A 22627-nucleotide genomic window follows, 5' to 3' on the forward strand; every position below is an offset into this window, starting at 1 on the left:
ATATATCCGGGTTTAACCATGACCGGTAAGGTGCAACATCCGGCTCAATCTTACCGGATGTTAAAGTATCTTACTTTTTCCGGCTACTTCCGGTTCAGAAACGTACCGGTATTTTGTCATATATTTCATGCCAAGTTGTAAAACTGGCTCTACATGTGGGATAACTGCTTTCTGCCCCTCCGGATCTGATTGGTACAGAGTAAATACCACTTCCGCCTCACCCATAACATCCGATATAGCTTAACCGGATGTTTACATCTCAGCGGCCATTTCCGGTTAAAAAAAACACCGGCAAACCATAACATTTGACCCCACAGCTAACTACTAAGGCACATAACACGAATAAACACATTAGGAACAACATAGACAATGTTTAATAAACATAGACATAGACAAACTCTAAATAAAAGCCTTATCTAAATGATACAGAGACAAATGTTAAATTTTTTTATTTTTATTTTTTTTTTTTTTTTTTTTTTTTTTTTTTTTTTTATACAGATGAGCACTTCCGGCTCAACACTTCCGGTACCACATTTTTGGCGCGAAATTTTGGCGCGAAATTTTGGCGCAAAAATTTGGCGCAATTTCAATGCAATTTGATTGGTTAGAGAAAGGTATAAAGTCTTCAGCTCACCCACACCATACTATAGTCTTGATAAAGGCCTCTCTTGAGGGCCGAAACGCGTTGACAGAGCTATGGTGAGCTATTTATTCCTTGATTGTTGAATTATAATACAGTATTACACTATTGTTATTATCTTTTATTTTCAGGGTTTGAAGATTCCCTAGGATTATTTTTATTTATATTTTTGTATTTTTGCTTAATTTTATTTTTTATTTTTTATTTTTATACAGCAAATAATTTTTCTACATGGAAACATAACCCCTCCACATAAGCCCCCTTTTTGGGATCACTCTCACTAGTTTGTGCACATACTAATCATTTATTTTTTGTTTTTTATCTTTTGGATATTTTACATCTTTTTTGGACTTATTTTTATCACTATTTTGGATTGACTTCACGGATTATTCTTTGTCACCATATTTTGATAGACCTTTTTTTCTACCTTCATTTTGATGTTTTTCAAATGTCTCTTTGAAATGTTTTTTGCAAAGCTTTTTTAATAGAACTTTTGAATCTGCTGGATTTGCACTATTCATTTATACCACGTTTTTGGACAACACTTAAATTTGGACAGTTTATTTTTTGGATACACATGTGAAAATCTATTTATATCTCTTAACTTTGAGAAGGGATTTTTGGACACTACTTAACCTTTTTTTATATATCTCTTAACTTTGAGAAGGGATTATTGGACATTATTTACTTTTCATTGTTTTTTATTATTTTTTATTGTTTATTATTTTCAGATTTATGCCAACACAACTATATATGAGACGAATTTTATGAGACATTATACATACAGCTAAAAAGCAAAACACGCGTGTTTTTATAGATATTTATGTGTTTATGTGTTTTTACACATTATTTCTTGCCGTTCTGTTAAAATATATTTTAAACGACACCCTTGTTTTATATGTTTAATATGTATTAAATGCTTTTATGTATCAACTGTGCCACTCTTAGATCTTATATCTAGATATCAAAACCTACACATCTATACAGCACAACTACCATAATTGTAGCTGAGCTATAGCGCTATACAATTTCTCAGACAGAATACCATATTTTCACACCTATACCGCACCAGACCTCGCCAAGATTTGGCGCTCCTTTCTAAACCATGTTTAGACTCGTAATAGCAGCAGGCATAAAAAAGCAGCGTTAGGACCTCTTAACGCTGCTTTTTTACCCTAACGCACAACTCGTAATGTAGCCGAAAGTATCTATTACATAGCCTTAATATTCTGTATGAAATATACAAAGTTATTACATTCCAATACATAAAACGAATAATGGTCAGAATATTTAAAGGTAAAAGCTGATAATTTGTAATCTAGCTTTCACTAGACACGCTGCGGATGTATGCGCGTGTATGTGTATTACTCATAGTAGAGTTAACGTCACATATTAAGTGACATACGGCTAGATTACGAGTTTTGCGTTATGAGCGGCTCGGTGCTAACTTGCAAGTTATTGCCACCGCTCACCTCCATCTAGCGCTGCTATTACAGGTTTGCAAAAACCCGGCGTTAACAGGCAATATGGCAGTGTTGAGCAAAATTGAGCTCCCTACCGCACTCCAATACGAGCGCTGCTGTGAGCTGGTTTTACGTGCACGATTTCCCCACAGACATCAATGGGGAGAAGCGGCTGAAAAAAAGCCTAACACCTACAATAAAGGAGCGTAAAGCTCCGTAACGCAGCCCCATTGATTCCTATGGGGAAACAAAAGTTATGTTTACACCTAAAACCCGAATATAAACCCCGAGTCTAAACACCCCTAATCTGCCGCCCCCGACATCGCCAACAACTACATTACACTTATTAACCCCTAATCTGCTGCCCCCAACATCGCCGCCACCTACATTACACTTATTAACCCCACCTACCTACAATTATTAACCCCTAATCTGCCGCTCAATGTCGCCACCACCTACATTACAGTTATTAACCCCTAATTTGCCACCCCTAACATCGCCACCACCTACCTACACTTATTAACCCCTAATCTTTCACCCCCAACATCGCCGCCACTTTACTAAAGTTATTGACCCCTACCCTAAGTCTAACCCTAACACCAATAACTTGAATATAATTAAAATAAATCTAAATAAAAATTACTATCATTAACTAAATAATGCCTATTTAAAACTAAATACTTACCTGTAAAATAAACCCTAAGCTAGCTACAATATAACTAATAGTTACATTGTGGCTATCTTAGGTTTTATTTTTATTTCACAGCTAAGTTTGTATTTATTTTAACTAGGTAGACTAGTTAGTAAATAACTAGTCAATAGGATTGAGCTTCAATCCTATTGGCTGATCCAATCAGCCAATAGGATTGAGCTTGTATTCTATTGGCTGATTGGAACATGTGTTTGCGATGAGGGAGGGCCTCGGTTTAGGCGTTAATAGGTAGTTTATGGGTGTTAGTGTACTTTTTAGCACTTTAGTTTTGAGTTTTATGTTACAGCTTTGTAGCGTAAAACCCATAACTACTGACTTTTTACGGTATGGATCTTGTAGTTATAGGCTGTACCGCTCACTTTTTGGCCAGAAAGGCAAACTCGTAATACCGGCGCTATGGAAGTCCCATTAAAAAAGGACTTTTGGAAAGGTGCGGTAGTTACGTTGCGGCCAAAAAAGTGTGCGGTACAGCTAAACCTGCAAGGCTCGTAATAGCAGCAGTAATGAAAAAGAGCCATACCGCTGCTTTTTCACCCATAACGCAAAACTTATAATCTAGCCGTGTGTATCTATTATTTTACAGCGTGTACCCTAAATGCGTAAATTATAGCTAACTACACATATTCAGTGATATTATATCTATTCTCCTACCTGGATGAAAGTGTACCTATTATATAGTCAGGTAGTTTTGATTGAGTATATTACATCTACCCTGTATAGGTTGGTATTTTGAGATTTAATTACTGTACAACACGCTGCGGATGTTTGCGCGTATATTTTCACTACTTACGATATAATCCTCTACCTATACTTGGATATTACTCTTTCTATCTCCATATCCCGATATCCTTAATTTAAGATACTAGGTTTTCACACATGAATATGTATATGAACAGTGCTCTGCATTAATAAACTTTATGCTATTAATCTGAAACCATTTATTATACTTTTATCATCCGGATTGTAATTAACATTGAATATAGATTAGAGGATAGTATTCTCCTAGCACCATAGCACCTTTAACATTAGTCTCTTTATAGATACAACACTTGTTCAGTTTATTTACTTTTATACTTAGCTATAGACTATGGATTAACATCTACATCCTAGGTTTCTATCACTTATTTAATGAAGTATTTTCCCTGACTTATATCTGTGTCATTTGACATTATATACTCTCTTTCAGGCTTAAATCATTTGTGTATGTTTGATTTTAAGTATCCTAATAAAGGTTCAATTATATTTTGTCACTTCTTTGCTCTGCCACTTTGTTCTCTTGTTCTAACCCTCTAAACTGTTTAGGATTGTGAGTGCTACTCATATGTACCTGTTTATCAGTTTTATACAGATGAAATCTAACTTGTTGTTTTGTACATAGCACCCCTACCGAATACCATTTATTCTGTAATATATGCCGTTTAAGTATTGATCTTTTAACAGATATATAAACTATACATAAGGATATTCCTAAACTGATATCGTAGCAGTGCCATTAGTACCCCCCTTTCTGTCGTAATTTAAAGTACCTATACTGTTGCAATCATGTGCAAATAAAAAACCAACTGTTCTAGGAATTGGTATTATGAATAAACATACATCGGATGTATAGTATTTATTTGACATATATTATAAATTTGGCGAAATTCAAATTGAAGATTTATATTCTTCATAGATGTGTACAATGAATGTGTCCTATTTTTACTTATTCTACAATTATTCCGGAATTAAATCTTGGGTGTTGTGTGATATTGTGTGACACTTTGTATACGTGGATCCTGGTGGAAATAACACATACACAGTGATTTTTCAATGCAAAAATAAAGATGAACAAGGACCTGTGTGTAAGTGTGTAGAAAAAAGGTCATTTTTAAATCGAGAGATAAACTTTTTACTCTCAAGTATTAACATTATATTTATAATTGTAAAATGAACTTAAAAATATAAAGTGACAGGTACCCTTAGATCTAATATGGTTGTAATATAAACCTCTGAAAGATCAAAGGGATTTATTAGGAAACCCCAAATGGGAATTAACAATATGGTGTGATGCCAAGTGTCTGAAGAACAGAGGAGAGTTCCTCAGTGCTAAACATGAGAAGGTAACAATTAACCTCAACTGAATTGTATCCTCACACACGTCTGTGAGAAAGATTTGATTGAAGTGTGTGAAGTGTTTACAAAACACCAGTGAGGATGGACCGTGATGGAAATGTGAGGAATATACACTCCGGAATTGAAAGTTTAAGATTTTATAACAAATCATAAATAGATTTGTAGTCTACATTACGGTGCAGTATATATTACATCTTAGGACTAGATTTGCTTGTACAACAATAGAATAGCTCACTAATTAGAGAAAGTGAGCAAAATTATTTTGTTCATTTAATCCATAAGGATAGACTGTATTTAGCAAGAAAATCCATCTACTTTCTGCTTTGAGTAAGATTTTTTCTAAATCACCACCTCTTATCCCCAACTTTACTTTCTGAATGCCAAAACATTTGACATCACTTTGTTTAGAATTGTGTTTCTTGTTAAAGTGCTGGGCCACAGTTGTAAGTTGTTTTCCTGCTTTAAGGTAATTTGACGCATTTTTAATGTTTCTCAGGTGCTCTTGTAATCGAATACGTATTTTTCTCGTTGTCATGCCAACGCAGATTTTCTCACATTTGCATTGTAATGCATAGATAACCCCCTCTGTTTGGCAACTGATGTGAGCATTCATTTTATGGCATTTATTGAACCGGTCACGTATTTCATGTAGTTTTAACATGAAATTGCAGGTACGGAAAGTTCCACATTTAAAAGAGCCATGTGAGAATGCACTTATTGCTTTTGGGACCTCTAAATGACTGGCACTTACAGGTCCTTCAAATTATGCATTCTTCTGTATCCTGTCTGTAATTTGTCTCCTAATATATGTGCTAGTATAGGATCTGATTTTAAAATGTGCCAATTATCCTGTAGGATTTTTGAAATATGTGGACTTGCTGGATTGTAGGTGGTAATAAACCTTACTTGTTCTTGATTTGACTTATGTTTTTTCCTTTAGTAGTTCTTATCTGTTGTTAGACTTAGCTTGATGTTCTGCTCTTTTGATGGCCCTTTTGCTAAAGCCTCTTGCTACCAGTCTCTCTGTTAATTCCTTCGCTCTCTGTGAATAGTTTTGATCTGAAGAGCAGTTTCTGCTCATCCTTAAAAATTCATCTGTAGGCAAGGCTTTAATGGTATTAGTGGCATGTGCACTAGAGCTATGAAGTACACTGTTAGTAGCTGTCGGTTTTCTGTGAACATCTGTAGATAGTCTGCCTTCTTTGGTTTTACTGATTTGGAGGTCCAAGAAGCTAATTGTGTGTAAATTTGCTTCATAAGTCAATTTGATAGTCAATTTGTTGGAGTTTAATTTATTCAAGAATTGATCCAGTTCAAGTTTAGTGCCTTCTCACAGGAACAGCACGTCATCAATATAGCGCATCCAGAGGGGAATGAGATCCATGAATTCTGAATTTTTATCTGAGAATACATATTTGTGCTCCCACCATCCCAAAAAGAGTTTGGCATAGGTGGGAGCACATGCTGTACCCATAGCGGTACCTCTTGTTTGCAGGTAGAAGCAGTTGTTGAATGTAAAGAAGTTGTGTTTTAATACAAAGCTTAGTAGTTGTAAGATAAAGTCATCATGGGCTGGATCTTCCTCTGACCCCATTGTAAGGAACCACTGTACTGCTTGTATTCCTAGATCATGTTTAATACAGGTGTATAGAGATTCGACATCCGCTGTTACAAGCCACGTATTTGGAGTAAAGTGTATATTCTCCAGTTGAATTAAAACATCAGTTGTGTCTTGCAAATAGGAAGAGATTCGAGAGAGATAATTTTTCAGTCTGTCATTCAGAAAGTAAAGTTAGGGATAAGAGGTGTTGATTTAGAGAAAATCTTACTCAAAGCAGAAAGTAGATGGATGTTCTTGCTAAATACAGTCTTATCCTTATGGATTAAATGAACAAAATAATTTTGCTCACTTCCTCTAATAAGTGAGCTATTCTATTGTTGTACAAGCAAATCTAGTCCTAAGATGTAATATATACTGCACCGTAAAGTAGACTACAAATCTACACAATATCACACAACACCCAATATTTAATTTCGGAATGATTGTAGAAATAGTAAAACTAGGACACTATCATTGTACACATCTATGAAAAATATAAATCTTCATTTGAATTTTGCCAAATTCATAATATATGTAAAATAAATACCATACATCTGATGTACGTTTATTCATAATACCAATTGCTAGAACAGTTTCTGAATTGATATAACATTGGTTGTTTTTTATTTGCACATGATTGCAACAATATAGGTACTTTACATTACCTCTGCACTACAGTGATACAGGAATCTAGATTTGAGCCGTATTAGTACCTGGATGACTGAGATATCGCTCAGATTCGCTGTCTGGGTATGACGCTCCCAAGAGGGTGTACCTGAACACGCTACAAGAAGCCAACATTGCATTGGCGCGCTTTATCCCTTTGAGAAAGCTCAGGCGAAACATGTTAGGGACGTTAGGGTACTGGTGAGGAGTCTTAGGAGCTCCTATATTTTACCTTGCATTAGGCTTTTTTTCTGATGTAGTTTATAATTTACTAATAACGGGAGAGTGTTGACTTAAAACCAGCAGTATTTAAATAGCTGGCAAACTTGTTGTATGTTAATTGAACTTGTACTGGCAGCAGGTAATATTTATAGGGTCACGATTGGTCACTAAACTTAACAATATACTCGAGATACCTTTCACACATAAGAGCTACGATTACTATAAATACTAAACCACGAAGGAGGTTTAACGATCTCCAGGTCTAAGTAGCCTGTTCAGAATTACTTGATATATACGTTTGAGGTGAACAATACTCACAAATGTTGAGAGAAGCATACTATTCTAGCAGTCATCAGACCTACTAAAAGTGACCATACCCGCCTCAATATGTGCTAAGGATACCAGACAAGTATTATATGTAGCTTATAGTGTTAATAATACTGTAGGATTTAATTTCTCTGGTGAATTAACTACATAATACCGTTGTGTTTAAGTACATACCTCAAGGACTCATACCACTCTCCACGCTTACTATGTCCAATACATCTACTTAAAAAGCCCAAGTGTGACTTTATTTACACTTTCCTATTTATGTGTTTTTTATTATTAAAAACATAATTTATGCTTACCTGATAAATTTATTTCTCTTGTAGTGTGTTCAGTCCACGGGTCATCCATTACTTATGGGATATATTCTCCTTCCCAACAGGAAGTTGCAAGAGGATCACCCAAGCAGAGCTGCTATATAGCTCCTCCCCTCACATGTCATATCCAGTCATTCGACCGAAACAAGACGAGAAAGGAGAAACTATAGGGTGCAGTGGTGACTGGAGTTATAATTTAAAATTTAGAACCTGCCTCAAAAAGACAGGGCGGGCCGTGGACTGAACACACTACAAGAGAAATAAATTTATCAGGTAAGCATAAATTATGTTTTCTCTTGTTAAGTGTGTTCAGTCCACGGGTCATCAATTACTTATGGGATACCAATACCAAAGCTAAAGTACACGGATGAAGGGAGGGACAAGGCAGGAACATTAAACAGAAGGAACCACTGCCTGTAGAACCTTTCTCCCAAAAACAGCCTCCGAAGAAGCAAAAGTGTCAAATTTGGAAAATTTGGAAAAAGTATGAAGTGAAGACCAAGTTGCAGCCTTGCAAATCTGTTCAACAGAGGCCTCATTTTTAAAGGCCCAAGTGGAAGCCACAGCTCTAGTGGAATGAGCTGTAATTCTTTCAGGAGGCTGCTGTCCAGCAGTCTCATAGGCTAAACGTATTATGCTATGAAGCCAAAAAGAGAGAGAGGTAGCCGAAGCCTTTTGACCTCTCCTCTGTCCAGAGTAAACGACAAACAGGGAAGAAGTTTGTCGAAAATCTTTAGTTGCCTGTAAGTAGAACTTCAGGGCACGGACCACGTCTAGATTATGCAAAAGACGTTCCTTCTTTGAAGAAGGATTAGGACACAATGATGGAACAACAATCTCTTGATTGATATTCCCGTTAGAAACAACCTTAGGCAAAAATCCAGGTTTAGTACGCAGGACTACCTTGTCTGAATGAAAGATCAGATAAGGAGAATCACAATGTAAGGCAGATAACTCCGAGACTCTTCGAGCCGAGGAAATAGCCATCAAAAACAGAACTTTCCAAGATAAAAGCTTAATATCAATGGAATGAAGGGGTTCAAACGGAACACCCTGAAGAACTTTAAGAACCAAGTTTAAGCTCCACGGAGGAGCAACAGCCTTAAACATAGGCTTAATCCTAGCCAAAGCCTGACAAAAAGCCTGGACGTCTGGATTCCCTGCCAGACGCTTGTGTAAAAGAATAGACAGAGCAGAAATCTGTCCCTTTAGTGAACTAGCGGATAAGCCCTTTTCTAAACCCTCTTGTAGAAAAGCCAATATCCTAGGAATCCTAACCTTACTCCATGAGTAACTCTTGGATTCCCACCAATATAAATATTTACGCCATATCTTATGGTAAATTTTTCTGGTAACAGGTTTCCGAGCCTGTATCAATGTATCAATAACCGAATCCGAAAACCCACGCTTTGATAGAATCAAGCGTTCAATCTCCAAGCAGTCAGCCTCAGAGAAATTAGGTTTGGATGGTTGAAAGGACCCTGAATTAGAAGGTCCTGCCTCAGAGGTAGAGACCATGGTGGACAGAACGACATGTCCACTAGGTCTGCATACCAGGTACTGCGTGGCCACGCAGGCGCTATCAGAATCACCGATGCTCTCTCCTGTTTGATCCTGGCAATCAGTCAAGGTAGCAACGGAAAAGGTGGAAACACATAAGATATGTTGAAAACCCAAGGGGCTGCAAGTGCATCTACCAGCACCGCTCCCGGGTCCCTGGACCTGGATCCGTAACGAGGAAGCTTGGCGTTCTGGCGAGATGCCATAAGATCTAGATCCGGTTTGCCCCAACGACAAATCAGTTGAGCAAATACCTCTGGGTGTAGTTCCCACTCCCCCGGATGAAAAGTCTGGCGACTTAGAAAATCCGCTTCCCAGTTCTCCACACCTGGGATGTAGATCGCTGACAGGTGGCAAGAGTGTGACTCTGCCCAGCGAATTATCTTCGAGACTTCCAACATCGCTAGGGAACTCCTGGTTCCCCCTTGATGATTGATGTAAGCCACAGTCGTGATGTTGTCCGACTGAAACCTGATGAACCTCAGTGTTGCTAACTGAGGCCAAGCTAGAAGAGCATTGAATATTGCTCTTAATTCTAGAATGTTGATTGGTAGGAGTTTCTCCTCCTGAGTCCACGATCCCTGAGCCTTCAGGGAGTTCCAGACTGCTCCCCAGCCTAGAAGGCTGGCATCTGTTGTTACAATCGTCCAATCTGGTCTGCGAAAGGTCATTCCTTCGGACAGATGAACCCGTGACAACCACCAGAGAAGAGAATCTCTGGTCTCCTGGTCCAGATTTAGCAAAGGGGACAGATCTGAGTAATCCCCGTTCCACTGACTTAGCATGAATAGTTGCAGCGGTCTGAGATGCAGCAAATGGCACTATGTCCATTGCCGCGACCATCAAGCCGATTACTTCCATACACTGAGCTACTGATGGGCTTGGAATGGAGTGAAGGGCACGGCAAGCACTGAGAATCTTTGATAACCTGGACTCCGTCAGGTAAATCTTCATCTCTACAGAATCTATAAGAAAACTAATGTATTAATTAGCAGAGGATTGCACCCATTAGCAAAAGGATGATTAACCCCTCAATACCCAAAAACGGATATCAAATTAAGATTTAACGCTTTTATCACAGTCAAACACACTGTCACAGATCTGCTGTGACTGATTACCTCCCTCAAAAACGAATTTTGAAGACCCCTGAGCTCTCTAGAGACGTCCTGGATCAAGGAGGAAGAAAACAGGAAGACTGTGCTAGAATTTTAACTGCGCAACAAGGCGCTAAAACAAGGTCCCTCCCACTCATATTACAACAGTGGGAGACCTGATATAACGGTCTCTATGCAGAAAATACGTTAGCCATGTGGAAAAAAATCATGCCCAAAAAGATTTATCACCAAAGTACCTCACAAAACGAATAACATGCCAGTAAACGTTTTAAAAACAACATTTTGAATGTCATGCAAAGATATCACTAAGCCTGCTACCAGTCGCTTCCACTGCAGATAAGGCTTAAACATTATTTCAGTATTAACAGTATTTTCTCAGTCAAATTCTAGTCCCTAGAAAATAACTCAACTGCGCATACATTTATCAGCCTGATACCAGTCGCTACTACTGCATTTAAGGCTGTATTTTCTTAGTCAATTCCATTCCCAGAAAATAATGTACTGCACATACCTCATTTGCGGGGGACCCCGCATGCTATTCCCCTCTTTCTGAAGTTACCCTACTCCTCAGAATGTCGAGAACAGCCAGCGGATCTTAGTTACGCCTGCTAAGATCATAGAAAACGCAGGCAGTTTCTTCTTCCAAATACTGCCTGAGATAGAAAAACAGCACACTCCGGTGCCATTTAAAATAACAAACTTTTGATTGAAGAATAATTAAGTAAAAACTCCAGCTCCTCTCGCGACCTCCTTCTTTGTTGAGGGTTGCAAGAGAATGACTGGATATGACATGTGAGGGGAGGAGCTATATAGCAGCTCTGCTTGGGTGATCCTCTTGCAACTTCCTGTTGGGAAGGAGAATATATCCCATAAGTAATGGATGACCCGTGGACTGAACACACTTAACAAGAGAAAGTTATGTTTTAAATCAGCACAATCCCTTAGTATTGTACTCCCCAAGGCAGAACATACAGTGATCTGAGATGTCATCGCAGAAAATGCAGCAGGTCTGCAGAAAGAACAAGACACTTGCAGGAACTGTTCATTTAAGTTTTAATCGCTGCTCCATATTAGGCTGTTCTCTTCAAATAGAGCTGTTCTCTGGCTGCACTGTGTAAGTTTTCCTTACCACAGTTCATACAGAGCAAAGTGCTGTTTGAAGTGAACAGTCAATTATTCAGTAGCGCTGCCAAGCAGTAGGGCATTAATTTACTGTCTCTCAGAGATTGTTTCAAGCCCGTCCCGTAGCCTTTCACAGTTTGCAAAGCTGTTTTTTTCTAAACGTAAGACGTTCGTATGAGCAAAGCACCTAATTTGCAATGCAATTTTCAACTAATGCACTATATTATAAAACTTTAAATATTGCTTTATTCTCCAGTTAACACATTACAATTTAACTAGTGCTTTAGTGTAACTGCCTAATTTAAAATTGAATTTTATTTAAAAATATGACCAGCGTAAAATTTTTCACTAAAAAAATCTCATCGCAGAAAGTGAAAAAAAGTTCTGCCTCTATGATTGTACTTTACTGTCAATTCCTTTTTGATTAAAATCAGCTTAACTATGTGTAAGTGTGTGTATTGTAATATTAGTGTTAAAGGTAATACACTACAATTTACTCTCTGAGTGCTGTTTATGTAGTCTTCTTTTTAAGAATAGGTTACTTCACCTTTCTTTAAATCTCTTTGCCACGTGATTCTACTACTATCTGATTGGATCCAATCCAAACCTTTCCTAATATGGAAATGGTGTTATCGCTTGGATCGTGATAACTCAGAACTTGAAAACAAGGGGTCGTGAGCTGTAAAAAAACACTGATAAACAGGATCAGAAAGACTGGAATCTAACCTGATATTTCAGATCTGTTTTTAAAACTACAATATTGGCCACCATGACACAAAAAACAACAACTTACCTTTTCATTGTTCAGAGCTTCCTGGGCCTCCAATTTATAAACCAAAAAATCTGCGGAAAGTAAATAAAAGCAAATAAAAAAAATGCAAACATTTAAGAATCAAAAACACTCAATCCAAAAACCCACACAAATAGAGAACAGAGATTAAAAAACACAGTAAAACCAGGCTCAAAGGTTGGGAAAACAAGCACTGCCTCATTAAAACCTACTTCAGCTCAGTTACAAACCTGACCGAAGGGTATTAATAAAAATGTTTAAGGGTAATAGATCTTCACAGATGCCTTGTACTGCCCATAGGTAAAGGGACAGTCTACTCCAAAATATTTAATTTAAAAAAAGTTAAAGATAAAGCCTTTACTACCATTCCCCAGCTTTGCACAACCAACATTGTTATATTAATATACTTTATAACATTTAAACCTCTAAAATGTCTGACTGTTTCTAAGCCACTAAAGACAGCCTCTTATCACATGATTTTTTTACTAGCTTTTCACAACAGGAGACTACTAGTTCATGTGAGCCATATAGATAACATTATGCTAATGTACGTGTGTTGTGGCAGATACTGCACTATTAGATAAAATAAAAGTAAATAGATCATAAACAAAAAGTCATGTGATCAGGGGGCTGTCAGAAGAGGCTTAGATACAAGGTGATCACAGAGGTAAAAAGTGTATTAATATAACTGTGTTGGCTGTGCAAAACTGAGGAATGGATAATACAGGGATTATCTATCTTTTTAAACAATAAACATTTTTTGAGTTGACTGTCCCTTTAGAATACTGCATAACGTCTAAATTCATGCCTGTCTCTAAGCCACTACAGACTGCCTCTTATCTCAGTGCATTTTTTCAATAAAATGTTTTATACAAGTTTTTTGAATAACAACACAATAATGAAAAGCATGAAATATCAGATACATCTTCCGGTGTTCAAAGTCTCGGAACATCTTCTCAGTGGATTAATCTATCCATATTACACATTGTTTCAAGTTGGAAGGCTATTACAAATGGTTCATAGATGAATCTCAGTGCATTTTTATAGCTTTCACAGCAACACGCTGCTTAGTTCATGTGTTCCATATATAGATAACACTGTGCTCCCTTTCGTGGAGTTATTCATGAGTCAGCACTAATTGGCTAAAGTGCAAGTCTGTAAATAGCACAGAGATAAGGGAGCAGTCTGCAGAGACCTAGATACAAGGTAATCGTAGAGGTAAAAAGGGTATTTATATAACCATGTTTTTTTCTGTGCAAATCTGGGGAATGGGTAATAAAGCTATTATCTTTTTAAACCATACAAATTTTGGAGTAGACTGTCCCTAGGGATAGGGATCATCAAAGAGACCACAGAAGGTAAGTTATGTGGGGTTATTACTTCCTATATGTGTTGCTGACAAGATGGTACTAACTGCTTAGGGTTGCCAACTTTCTTTGAAGAAAATAAGGTAGTAGACCAAATTTACGTAGGAAAATCGACAAATTATACAGTAGCTACTGAAAAAAGACAATTTATTTTACAATTTGATACAGTTTGGTACAACAAAATGCATCACACAAATAATCTTCATTGGCACTGTCTAGCTTAATACATTCATCTGCAAATTCATAAAATCTATTTCCCATTTAATGCATAGATGTAGTAAAGATATGGAGGGACATGAAACCCAAAACATTTCTTTCATGATTCAGATAGAAAATACAATGGTAAACAACTTTCTAATTTACTTCTCTTATCTAATTTGTTTTATTCTCTTGGTATCATGTTTTGAAGGAGCAGCAATGAACTACTGGTTTCTAACTGAACACATGGGTAAGTCAAAAACAATCGTTATATATCTGCAGCCACCAATCAGCAGCTAGAACCTAGGTTCTTTGCTGCTCCTGAGCTTACCTAGATAAACCTTTCAGCAAAGGATAACAAGAGAAGGAAGCAAATTAAATAATAGACGTAAATTGGAAATTTTTAAAATTGTATTCTCTATCTGAATCATGAAAGAACAAATTTGGGTTTCATGTCCCTTTAAACTGTCAGATACATCAAAATTATTAAAAGGATATGAAACACTTTCTTTTGTGATTAAGGGCCGGCTCAACCATGGGACAAAGTGGGTCCAATGGACCCAGGCAGCACTTGACAAGGGGCAACACTTTAGTGAGTCAGTCACTGTTAGACCCAGACCACTCCGTGCAAACATTCAAGCTGTAACTGATCCATCACTTTCTCACTTATCTTCCAATCTGCCTTCCCTGATGTATGTGATCTCTGCATACGAGGATCACTGAACGGTCCCTGCACTATTTCAAATAAGGCTTCTTAATGTCACAATGCAGGAAGATAGACCCTGTAAGCCGAAGTGCTTTATCCACAACAATATGGACAAATTGGCCAGTAGCGGCTGAGAGGGAGGCAGGAAGAGAAGACTGATAGATAGCAGATGCAGCAATGAGTTAAAAGTCACTGTGAAATCTGGAATAACTACTTGAAATAATGCTGAAAGCATTAGCCCACAAGGGAACTGTTCTGTTGCTTTCCATGTAGTGTGTGTGTCTTTTTATTTTTTTTAACAACATTTCTAAAACTTGCTTATTGGCTGGATATCGGAGGTGTTGATCCCCAAATAACATGTTTGTGCAGACCTGACAAATGAAAAGAAAAATCCATATTGTGTGCTAATTTTCACATTGGGTGACGTCAAAGAAAGAAATCTATTATAATGTACAAATTGGTTCTTCTACTTTTGAGTTAAAGTAGTACGTTAAAGGGGATATGAAACCCAAATTTTCTCTTTCATGATTCAGACAGCGAAGCAATTTTAAGCAACTTTATAATTTATTTAATACTATTATCAATTTCCTTTGTTCTCTTGGTATCTTTATTTGAAAAAGCAGGAATGTAAGCCTAGGAGCCGCCCCCATTTTTGGTTCAGAACTTGGGTTGTGCTTGTCGATTGGTGACTATATGCCTAGGGAGTACCGGCACCTTTTTCCCCCCCAAAAAAGCCCTGGTCATATGTATATGCTACTTCATCATACTTGTAATAATTATCTCTCACATGATATATGTACTTAATCATACTGAAATACGAGCCATACTCTTCTGGGTGCATTTTACCGCACCCCTTTCATGACAAACAAAAACTTCTTTTAAATGAGATCTTTCAATTTCTTATATACAACCCCCTTCTTTCTTGTTCCAGGTCAGTTTACACATATTTAAGAAAATACCCAGACACAACATGAGAGCGTAAAAGAGGGACAAAGAAAGAGAGAGGCAATGAGAGAGTGAGAGCGTGAGAGACAGGAAGATACAAGTGAGGGCTGACCCTGATACAGACTAAGACCAGGCAAAGGTCATATAGAAAAAACAAACAAACAATGTATAACCACAAAACCTTCATAAACGTCTGCTTGAAGCGTGAAGCAATAATTTTATAAGTATAAATATATGTTTAAGCCTCATTCTCTTGATATCTATCCTTTGAACGTATTCACTATTAAGAGCTCACACAACTCTAGGATTAGAAGACAGGTAAATACACATTTTTGCCTCCAAATACATTAGAAATATACTACTCTAGTTGTTTCACAACATATCGACTTGAAAATATTGCATCCACTCAAAATGTATATATTTCAGCTAGTCTTCTTCCCAGTGCATATACCAGAGAGGCCATCTCAACAAATAAGGCACCACCATACACAACACATTCACTGCTGTTAATAGGTTACATTTTGCCACTATAAATCAAGAGAATTTAATAAAGGTTTAGCTGCATATCGTTGTTGTTTTTTTTACGTCTTTAAAAACTGCAGAACCATCAGTATGTTTTAGACATGTGCGTTTCGTTCGAATTTTGTTTTTGGCCGAATTATGGATTCGGAGATTCGAATGCATCCGAATTTCGGAATCGGAAAATCCCGAAAATTAATAAAATCAGTTTCCAAATTTTCGGATTCATTATTCATATTCGGAATATTTCATTGTTCTAATCTAAACCGCAGTTCCCCAACATCGCCGACACTAAGTAAATCACTAAATAAAGCTATTATCCCCTAAACCGCAGTTCCCAAACATCGCCAACACTAACTAAACCTATTAACCCCTAAACCGCAGTTCCCTGACATCACCGACACGAACTAAACCTATTAACCCCTAAACCACAGTTCCCAAACTTCGCTGACACAAACTAAACCTATTAACCCCTAAACCGCAGTTCCCAAACATCGCCGACACTAACTAAAACATTTAACCCCTAAACCGCAGTTCCCAAACACAGCTGACACTAACTGAACCTATTAACCCTTAAACCGCAGTTCCCAAACATCACCGACACTAACTAAACCTATTAACCCCTAAACCGCCGTACACCCACATCGCCAACACTAACTAAACCTATTAACCCCTAAACTTGAATGCCATCTAGGTAGTTAGTAAATATTTATATTGCAGCTAGCTTAGGTTTTATTTTTATTTCACAAGTAAGTTTGTATTTATTTTTTTAATAGGTAGTTAGTTAATAATTGTAACTTTAATTTAGGTCTATTTTAATTATGTTAAAGTTAGGGGGTGTTAGGTTTAGGGGTTAATATAGTTTAATTTAGATTAAAGGGGTTATTAGGTTTAGTTAGTGTCGGAAATGTTTGGGAACTGCGGTTTAGGGGTTAATAGGTTTATTTAGTTTCGGCGATGTCGGGAAACTGCGGTTTAGGGGTTAATAGGTTTAGGTAGTGTTGGCGATGTGGTTTAGGGGTTAATAGGTTTAGGTAGTGTTGGCGATGTGGGGGGTGTGTGGTTTAGGGGTTAATAACTTTATTTAGTGTCCGCGATGTGAGTGGCGGCGACGGTTCTAGATAATTTTGTTTCGGCAATCGCCGGCAAATTAGTTAAGATAAATTAACTCGTTTTTTCAGATCCATTCTTTATTTCATATGCATTATTCTATTCTACACTTCAGAATAGAATAATGCATAAGAATAAAGAATGGATCCGAAAAAAATTAAGGGATCTGAAAAAACGATTAACTAATTTGCTGAAACAATTTTTTTTTTTTTAAACTTAAAACTAATTTGCTGAAACTAAATTATTTATTTAACTAATGAAAACAAAACCAAACTAAACAAATCTTTTAGCGACGCACATGTCTAGTATGTTTGAGAATGTATTTTGACTGTCTAATTTAGTAGGTGAACATTGCACCTAAGCAGAGGTCTTACGTCCTGCATATATCTTAGAATTTTTAGCAGAATCTTTTAAACTACATTTTCATTTAGAAATTTTTTCCTGATCCATCTCTTGCAAGGCTGGAAAAATCCTTCTTGTGTGGAAGGCTGAGAGGTCTCTTCTACTAAGCCTAGAGCCCCTTTAAATAATTTAATAAAAGGATAACAAGTCAAACATCAAAGGCAGTAAAATCTATAAAATCTATTACTGCCTATTTTATACTTTATAACAGTATCGATGTAAACTGAGAATTGGTTATCGGACGACTCATCTACTTAAAGGGATACTAAACCCAAATGTTTTCTTTAATGATTCAGATAGAGCATGCAATTTTAAGCAACTTTCTAATTTACTACTATTAATTTTTCTTCATTCTCTTGCTATCTTTATTTAAAAAGCAGGCATGTAAAGCCTAGGAGCTGGGGCAGTTTTGGTTCAGAACCTGAGTTAAGCTTGGTTATTAGAGGCTAAATGTATAAATAAGATATTTGGGTGTAGTATCCCTTTAAGTTGTGACTGACATATGTCACCAGATGTACTTATGTCTGAACTGTTCACTATATAAATAGATTTTAAAAAATCCTGAAACTCTAAAATGACCCAATTAATCTTGTAATAGGGGGCATATATTCAGGCATAAAACAGTAGCTGAGGCTCAGATATCATCTTGCCACTATATACTTCAGACATGCAAACAGCACATAACTTCTGCCCAAGCAGCATCTGAGAAAAGACAGGTTTTAGCGACAGGCACTGCAGTCTTAGCGGATACCATGGCAGACTAAACAAATATCTAAAATGATACGCAAGCACTGGCACCTTGTAAGTTATTGCATTACAGAGGTTGAGGAATTAAAAAGATTCTCTATGCCCGCCTTTAAGAGGAGTGGCAATTTGAGGTGCAGTTTGATTAAAGCTGATATTGGTCCCAATAAACCATTCATTTCTAGAAAGCAATCATTCATTTCTAGAAAGAATATGGGATGTTTTCCCTGCTTAGGGTGTGTGAATTGCAGTTCGGTGATTAAGGGCCCCTATTTTATGCATCCTCAGACTGGTTATAAGTTTTACCACAATGGATATTTTACGTGCAATACATATTATGTTATTTATATGGTCAAATGCCCATGTGGGCGTGGTTATGTTGGAGAGACCAAAAGACGTGTCAGGAATCGTATGAATGAACATAAGAGCAATATCCGTTACAAGGTATTAACTGCACCAGTAGCTGCACATTTTTTGCAGGAAGGCCATCAGATAAATCAATTACACTTTCAGGTCATTGAGTCAGTTGATACACCTAGGCGAGGAGGTAATAGGGAGATGCTGATAAAAAAGGGCAATGTTTTTTTGGGGATACAATGGAACCAAAGGGGATGAATAAAGAGATTAACTGGTCAGTGTTTTACTAAATGTGTGATATAGTTGAATATGAATGTGACAATTGAACAATAAGTTACTTTATTAGGTGCTATTTTCTAGGATGCTGTTTAACATTGTTTTTAAAGTATTAGATTATATATTGTGGTTTTTTTTATCTTGAATTGTGTGTACACTCTGTTGCCCTCTAGTGGCACAAATGTTTTCTTTAGAAATGTGAAAAGCAAATTTGCATAATTGATTATATTACTAATTATTAAATGGCTATAAATTAAGGCAACTTTGATCCCCATGTTTGTTAAATAAATGGATTTTTATAAGCCAAGGAACTACCTTTTTGCAGTTTTTCCCCATGGCAGACTTAGTCATTGATGAAGAAGCTCTGAAATCTTGTGTGAGTTTATAACTAACAGAAAGAAGGCTCATACATCTAAAACGGGTTAAAAATCTCAAATCTAAGTGCTATTATAAATGCAGTTTAATTAATCAATTTTAATACAAGAGACTGTTTAACTTTAATTTTTACTGTATACCCTCTCTTCTAATCCCCTGTTCCGGGCCGTCGCTATAAAAGACATTTTTTTTTCATAATGTGACATTTTATTTCTTTTAATCAATCCTTGGTTTAGTCATACGCCCATAATAATAAAAAAAAAAAAAAAAAAGTATTTAGAACTGCTCAAGGAGACACAATCAAATGTACAGTTGAGGGATTAGAATATAATGTATACAGTTATTAATCTGCGCATAAAATAGCACTTAGATTTGAGATCTTATTAGGGAATCGTTACATTTACTATCGCTGTAAATATTCAATTCGATAAAATTGCAAATATACACATTTATATATAGAATAAACACAGAATAAATACAGAATAACAACAAAATAATCCAGAAAAATGCATTTAAAAAAAGTTATAAATTGATTTGCATTTTAATGAGTGAAATAAGTATTTGACCCTTTTGCAAAACATGACTTAGTACTTGGCAAAACACTTGTTGGCAATCACAGAGGTCCGACATTGCTCGTAGTTGGCCACCAGGTTTGCACACATCTCAGGAGGGATTTTGTCCCACTCCTCTTTGCAGATCCCCTCCAAGTCATTAAGGTTTCAAGGCTGACGCTTGGCAACTCGAACCTTAAGCTTACTTCACAGATTTTTATGAGATTAAGGTCTGGAGACTGAAAAGGTCACTCCATTACCTTAATGTGCTTCTTCTTGAGCCACTCCTTTGTTGCCTTGGCCGTGTATTTTGGGTCATTGTCATGCTGGAATACCCATCCATGACCCCTTTTTAATGCCCTGGCTGAGGGAAGGAGGTTCTCACCCAAGATTTGATGGTACATGGCCCTGTCCATCGTCCCTTTGATGCGAAGTTGTCCTGTCCCCTTAGCAGAAAAACACCCCCAAAGCATAATGTTTCCACTGAGGGAAGGAGAATAGCAGGCACTGCACGGAGGGGTATAACAAAACACCAACTTTATTTCAAAATCCCAAAAAATTTAAAACAGACATGGAAATCCAAAATATAGCACAGACAATGGACAGAGTGACAACAGACAGATGTCTGACACGTTTTGGGCCCCCTACAGGCGCTTACTCAAAGACTTAAACCTATACACAGGAAGTATCCTAAATATACCCCCACCAGAAACATATTAACCAATTAAAGTGCACATATAAGTAAAAACAAACTCAATGTGTCCCTATGGAAATACTGAATAGAGACACAAAATATAGGAAAACAGATCCATCAATATTTTAAATACAGACAAACAATATATACAAAAAAGACAGCAAATAAAGAATAAATGCATGAAGATAATACCAGACACAAATGCTAAGAATGAATTAAATAATCAAAAAAGCATTTGTAAAAATTTTTATAATACTGTAATACAGACATAGAAATATAATATCTAGATAATAATAATTCAATTAATAGCTATCAAGCTAATATTCTATATTTGATGTACTAAAAACCCAAAGGCTATTAAGTATCAATGAAATAATTTATGTCATACTCCCTATTCATTCCTAGTGGACTTTATGTTTTTAATTTCAGAATCCAATATAGCTCCTTTCTTTCTAGGATTTTATATCTACTACCTCATCTAGAAGGCACAATAGCTCTATCTATGACTTGAACCGACATGTTGGCTATATTAGTAAAATGTTCACTATTAAAGTGGTTAGATACAGCGAACTCTTTTACATAATTTTTGACTTCACGGGTACGTTCTCCAAACCGTTTTCTTACCCTCCTAGATGTTTGACCTATGTATTGACACTGACATAAGTTACACATTAGTAAATAAACCACAAAAACATAATTTATGTAAAAACTTACCTGATAAATTCAGTTCTTTCATATTGGCAAGAGTCCATGAGATAGTGACGTATGGGATATACAATCCTACCAGGAGGGGCAAAGTTTCCCAAACCTCAAAATGCCTGTAAATACACCCCTCACCACACCCACAATTCAGTTTAATGATTAGCTAAGTAGTGGGGTGATAGAAAAAGGAGTAAAAAGCATCAAAAAAGGAACTGGAAACATAATTGTGTTTTATACAAACAAACATAAAAACCATAAAAGGGGAGGGTCTCATTGACTCTTGCCAATATAAAAGAAATGAATTTATCAGGTAAGTTCTTACATAAATTATGTTTTCTTTCATGTAATTGGCAAGAGTCCATGAGCTAGTGACGTATGGGATAGTAATACCCAAGATGTGGTACTCCACAGAAGAGTCACTAGAGAGGGAGGGATAAAAATAAAAACAGCCATTTTCCGCTGAATAAAATTAAATCCACATCCAAAAAAATAAGTTTCTCTCATAATTGAAAAGAAAAAAAAAAAAACGTAAAACATAAGCAGAGGAATCAAACTGAAACAGCTGCCTGAAGAACTTTTCTACCAAAAACTGCTTCCGAAGAGGCAAATACATCAAAACGGTAGAACTTAGTAAATGTACGCAAAGAAGACCAAGTTGCTGCTTTGCAAATCTGATCAACTGAAGCTTCATTCTTAAAAGCCCACAAAGTGGAGACTGATCTAGAAGAATGATCTGTGATTCTCTGAGGCGGGCCTGACCCGACTCCAAATAAGCCTGATGAATCAAAAGCTTTAACCAAGATGCCAAGGAAATGGCAGAAGCTTTCTGACCTTTTCTAGAACCAGAAAAGACAACAAATAGTCTAGAAGTCTTCCTGAAATCTTTAGTAGCTTCAACATAATATTTCAAAGCTCTTACAACATCCAGCGAATATAAGGATCTCTCCAAAGAATTCTTAGGATTAGGACACAAAGAGGGAACAACAATTTCCCTATTAATGTTGTTAGAATTCACAACTTTAGGTAAAAATTTAA

The 22627-nt window shown here is 36.7% G+C and overlaps 1 protein-coding gene across 2 annotated transcripts in view; it reads right to left on the bottom strand.

Moving 5' to 3' along the window:
- The window catches only part of LOC128638532 (Golgi integral membrane protein 4), a 465870-nt gene that overhangs the window by 309826 nt on the left and 133417 nt on the right, over nucleotides 1-22627 (bottom strand). For both annotated transcript variants that reach the window (XM_053690536.1, XM_053690535.1), the window contains exon 3: nucleotides 12650-12699. In XM_053690536.1, coding sequence (XP_053546511.1) covers nucleotides 12650-12699 — 50 coding nt within the window. The remainder of the gene's footprint in view (nucleotides 1-12649; nucleotides 12700-22627) is intronic.

This window comes from Bombina bombina, chromosome 8 (assembly GCF_027579735.1).
Source record: "Bombina bombina isolate aBomBom1 chromosome 8, aBomBom1.pri, whole genome shotgun sequence".
NCBI lineage: Eukaryota > Metazoa > Chordata > Amphibia > Anura > Bombinatoridae > Bombina > Bombina bombina.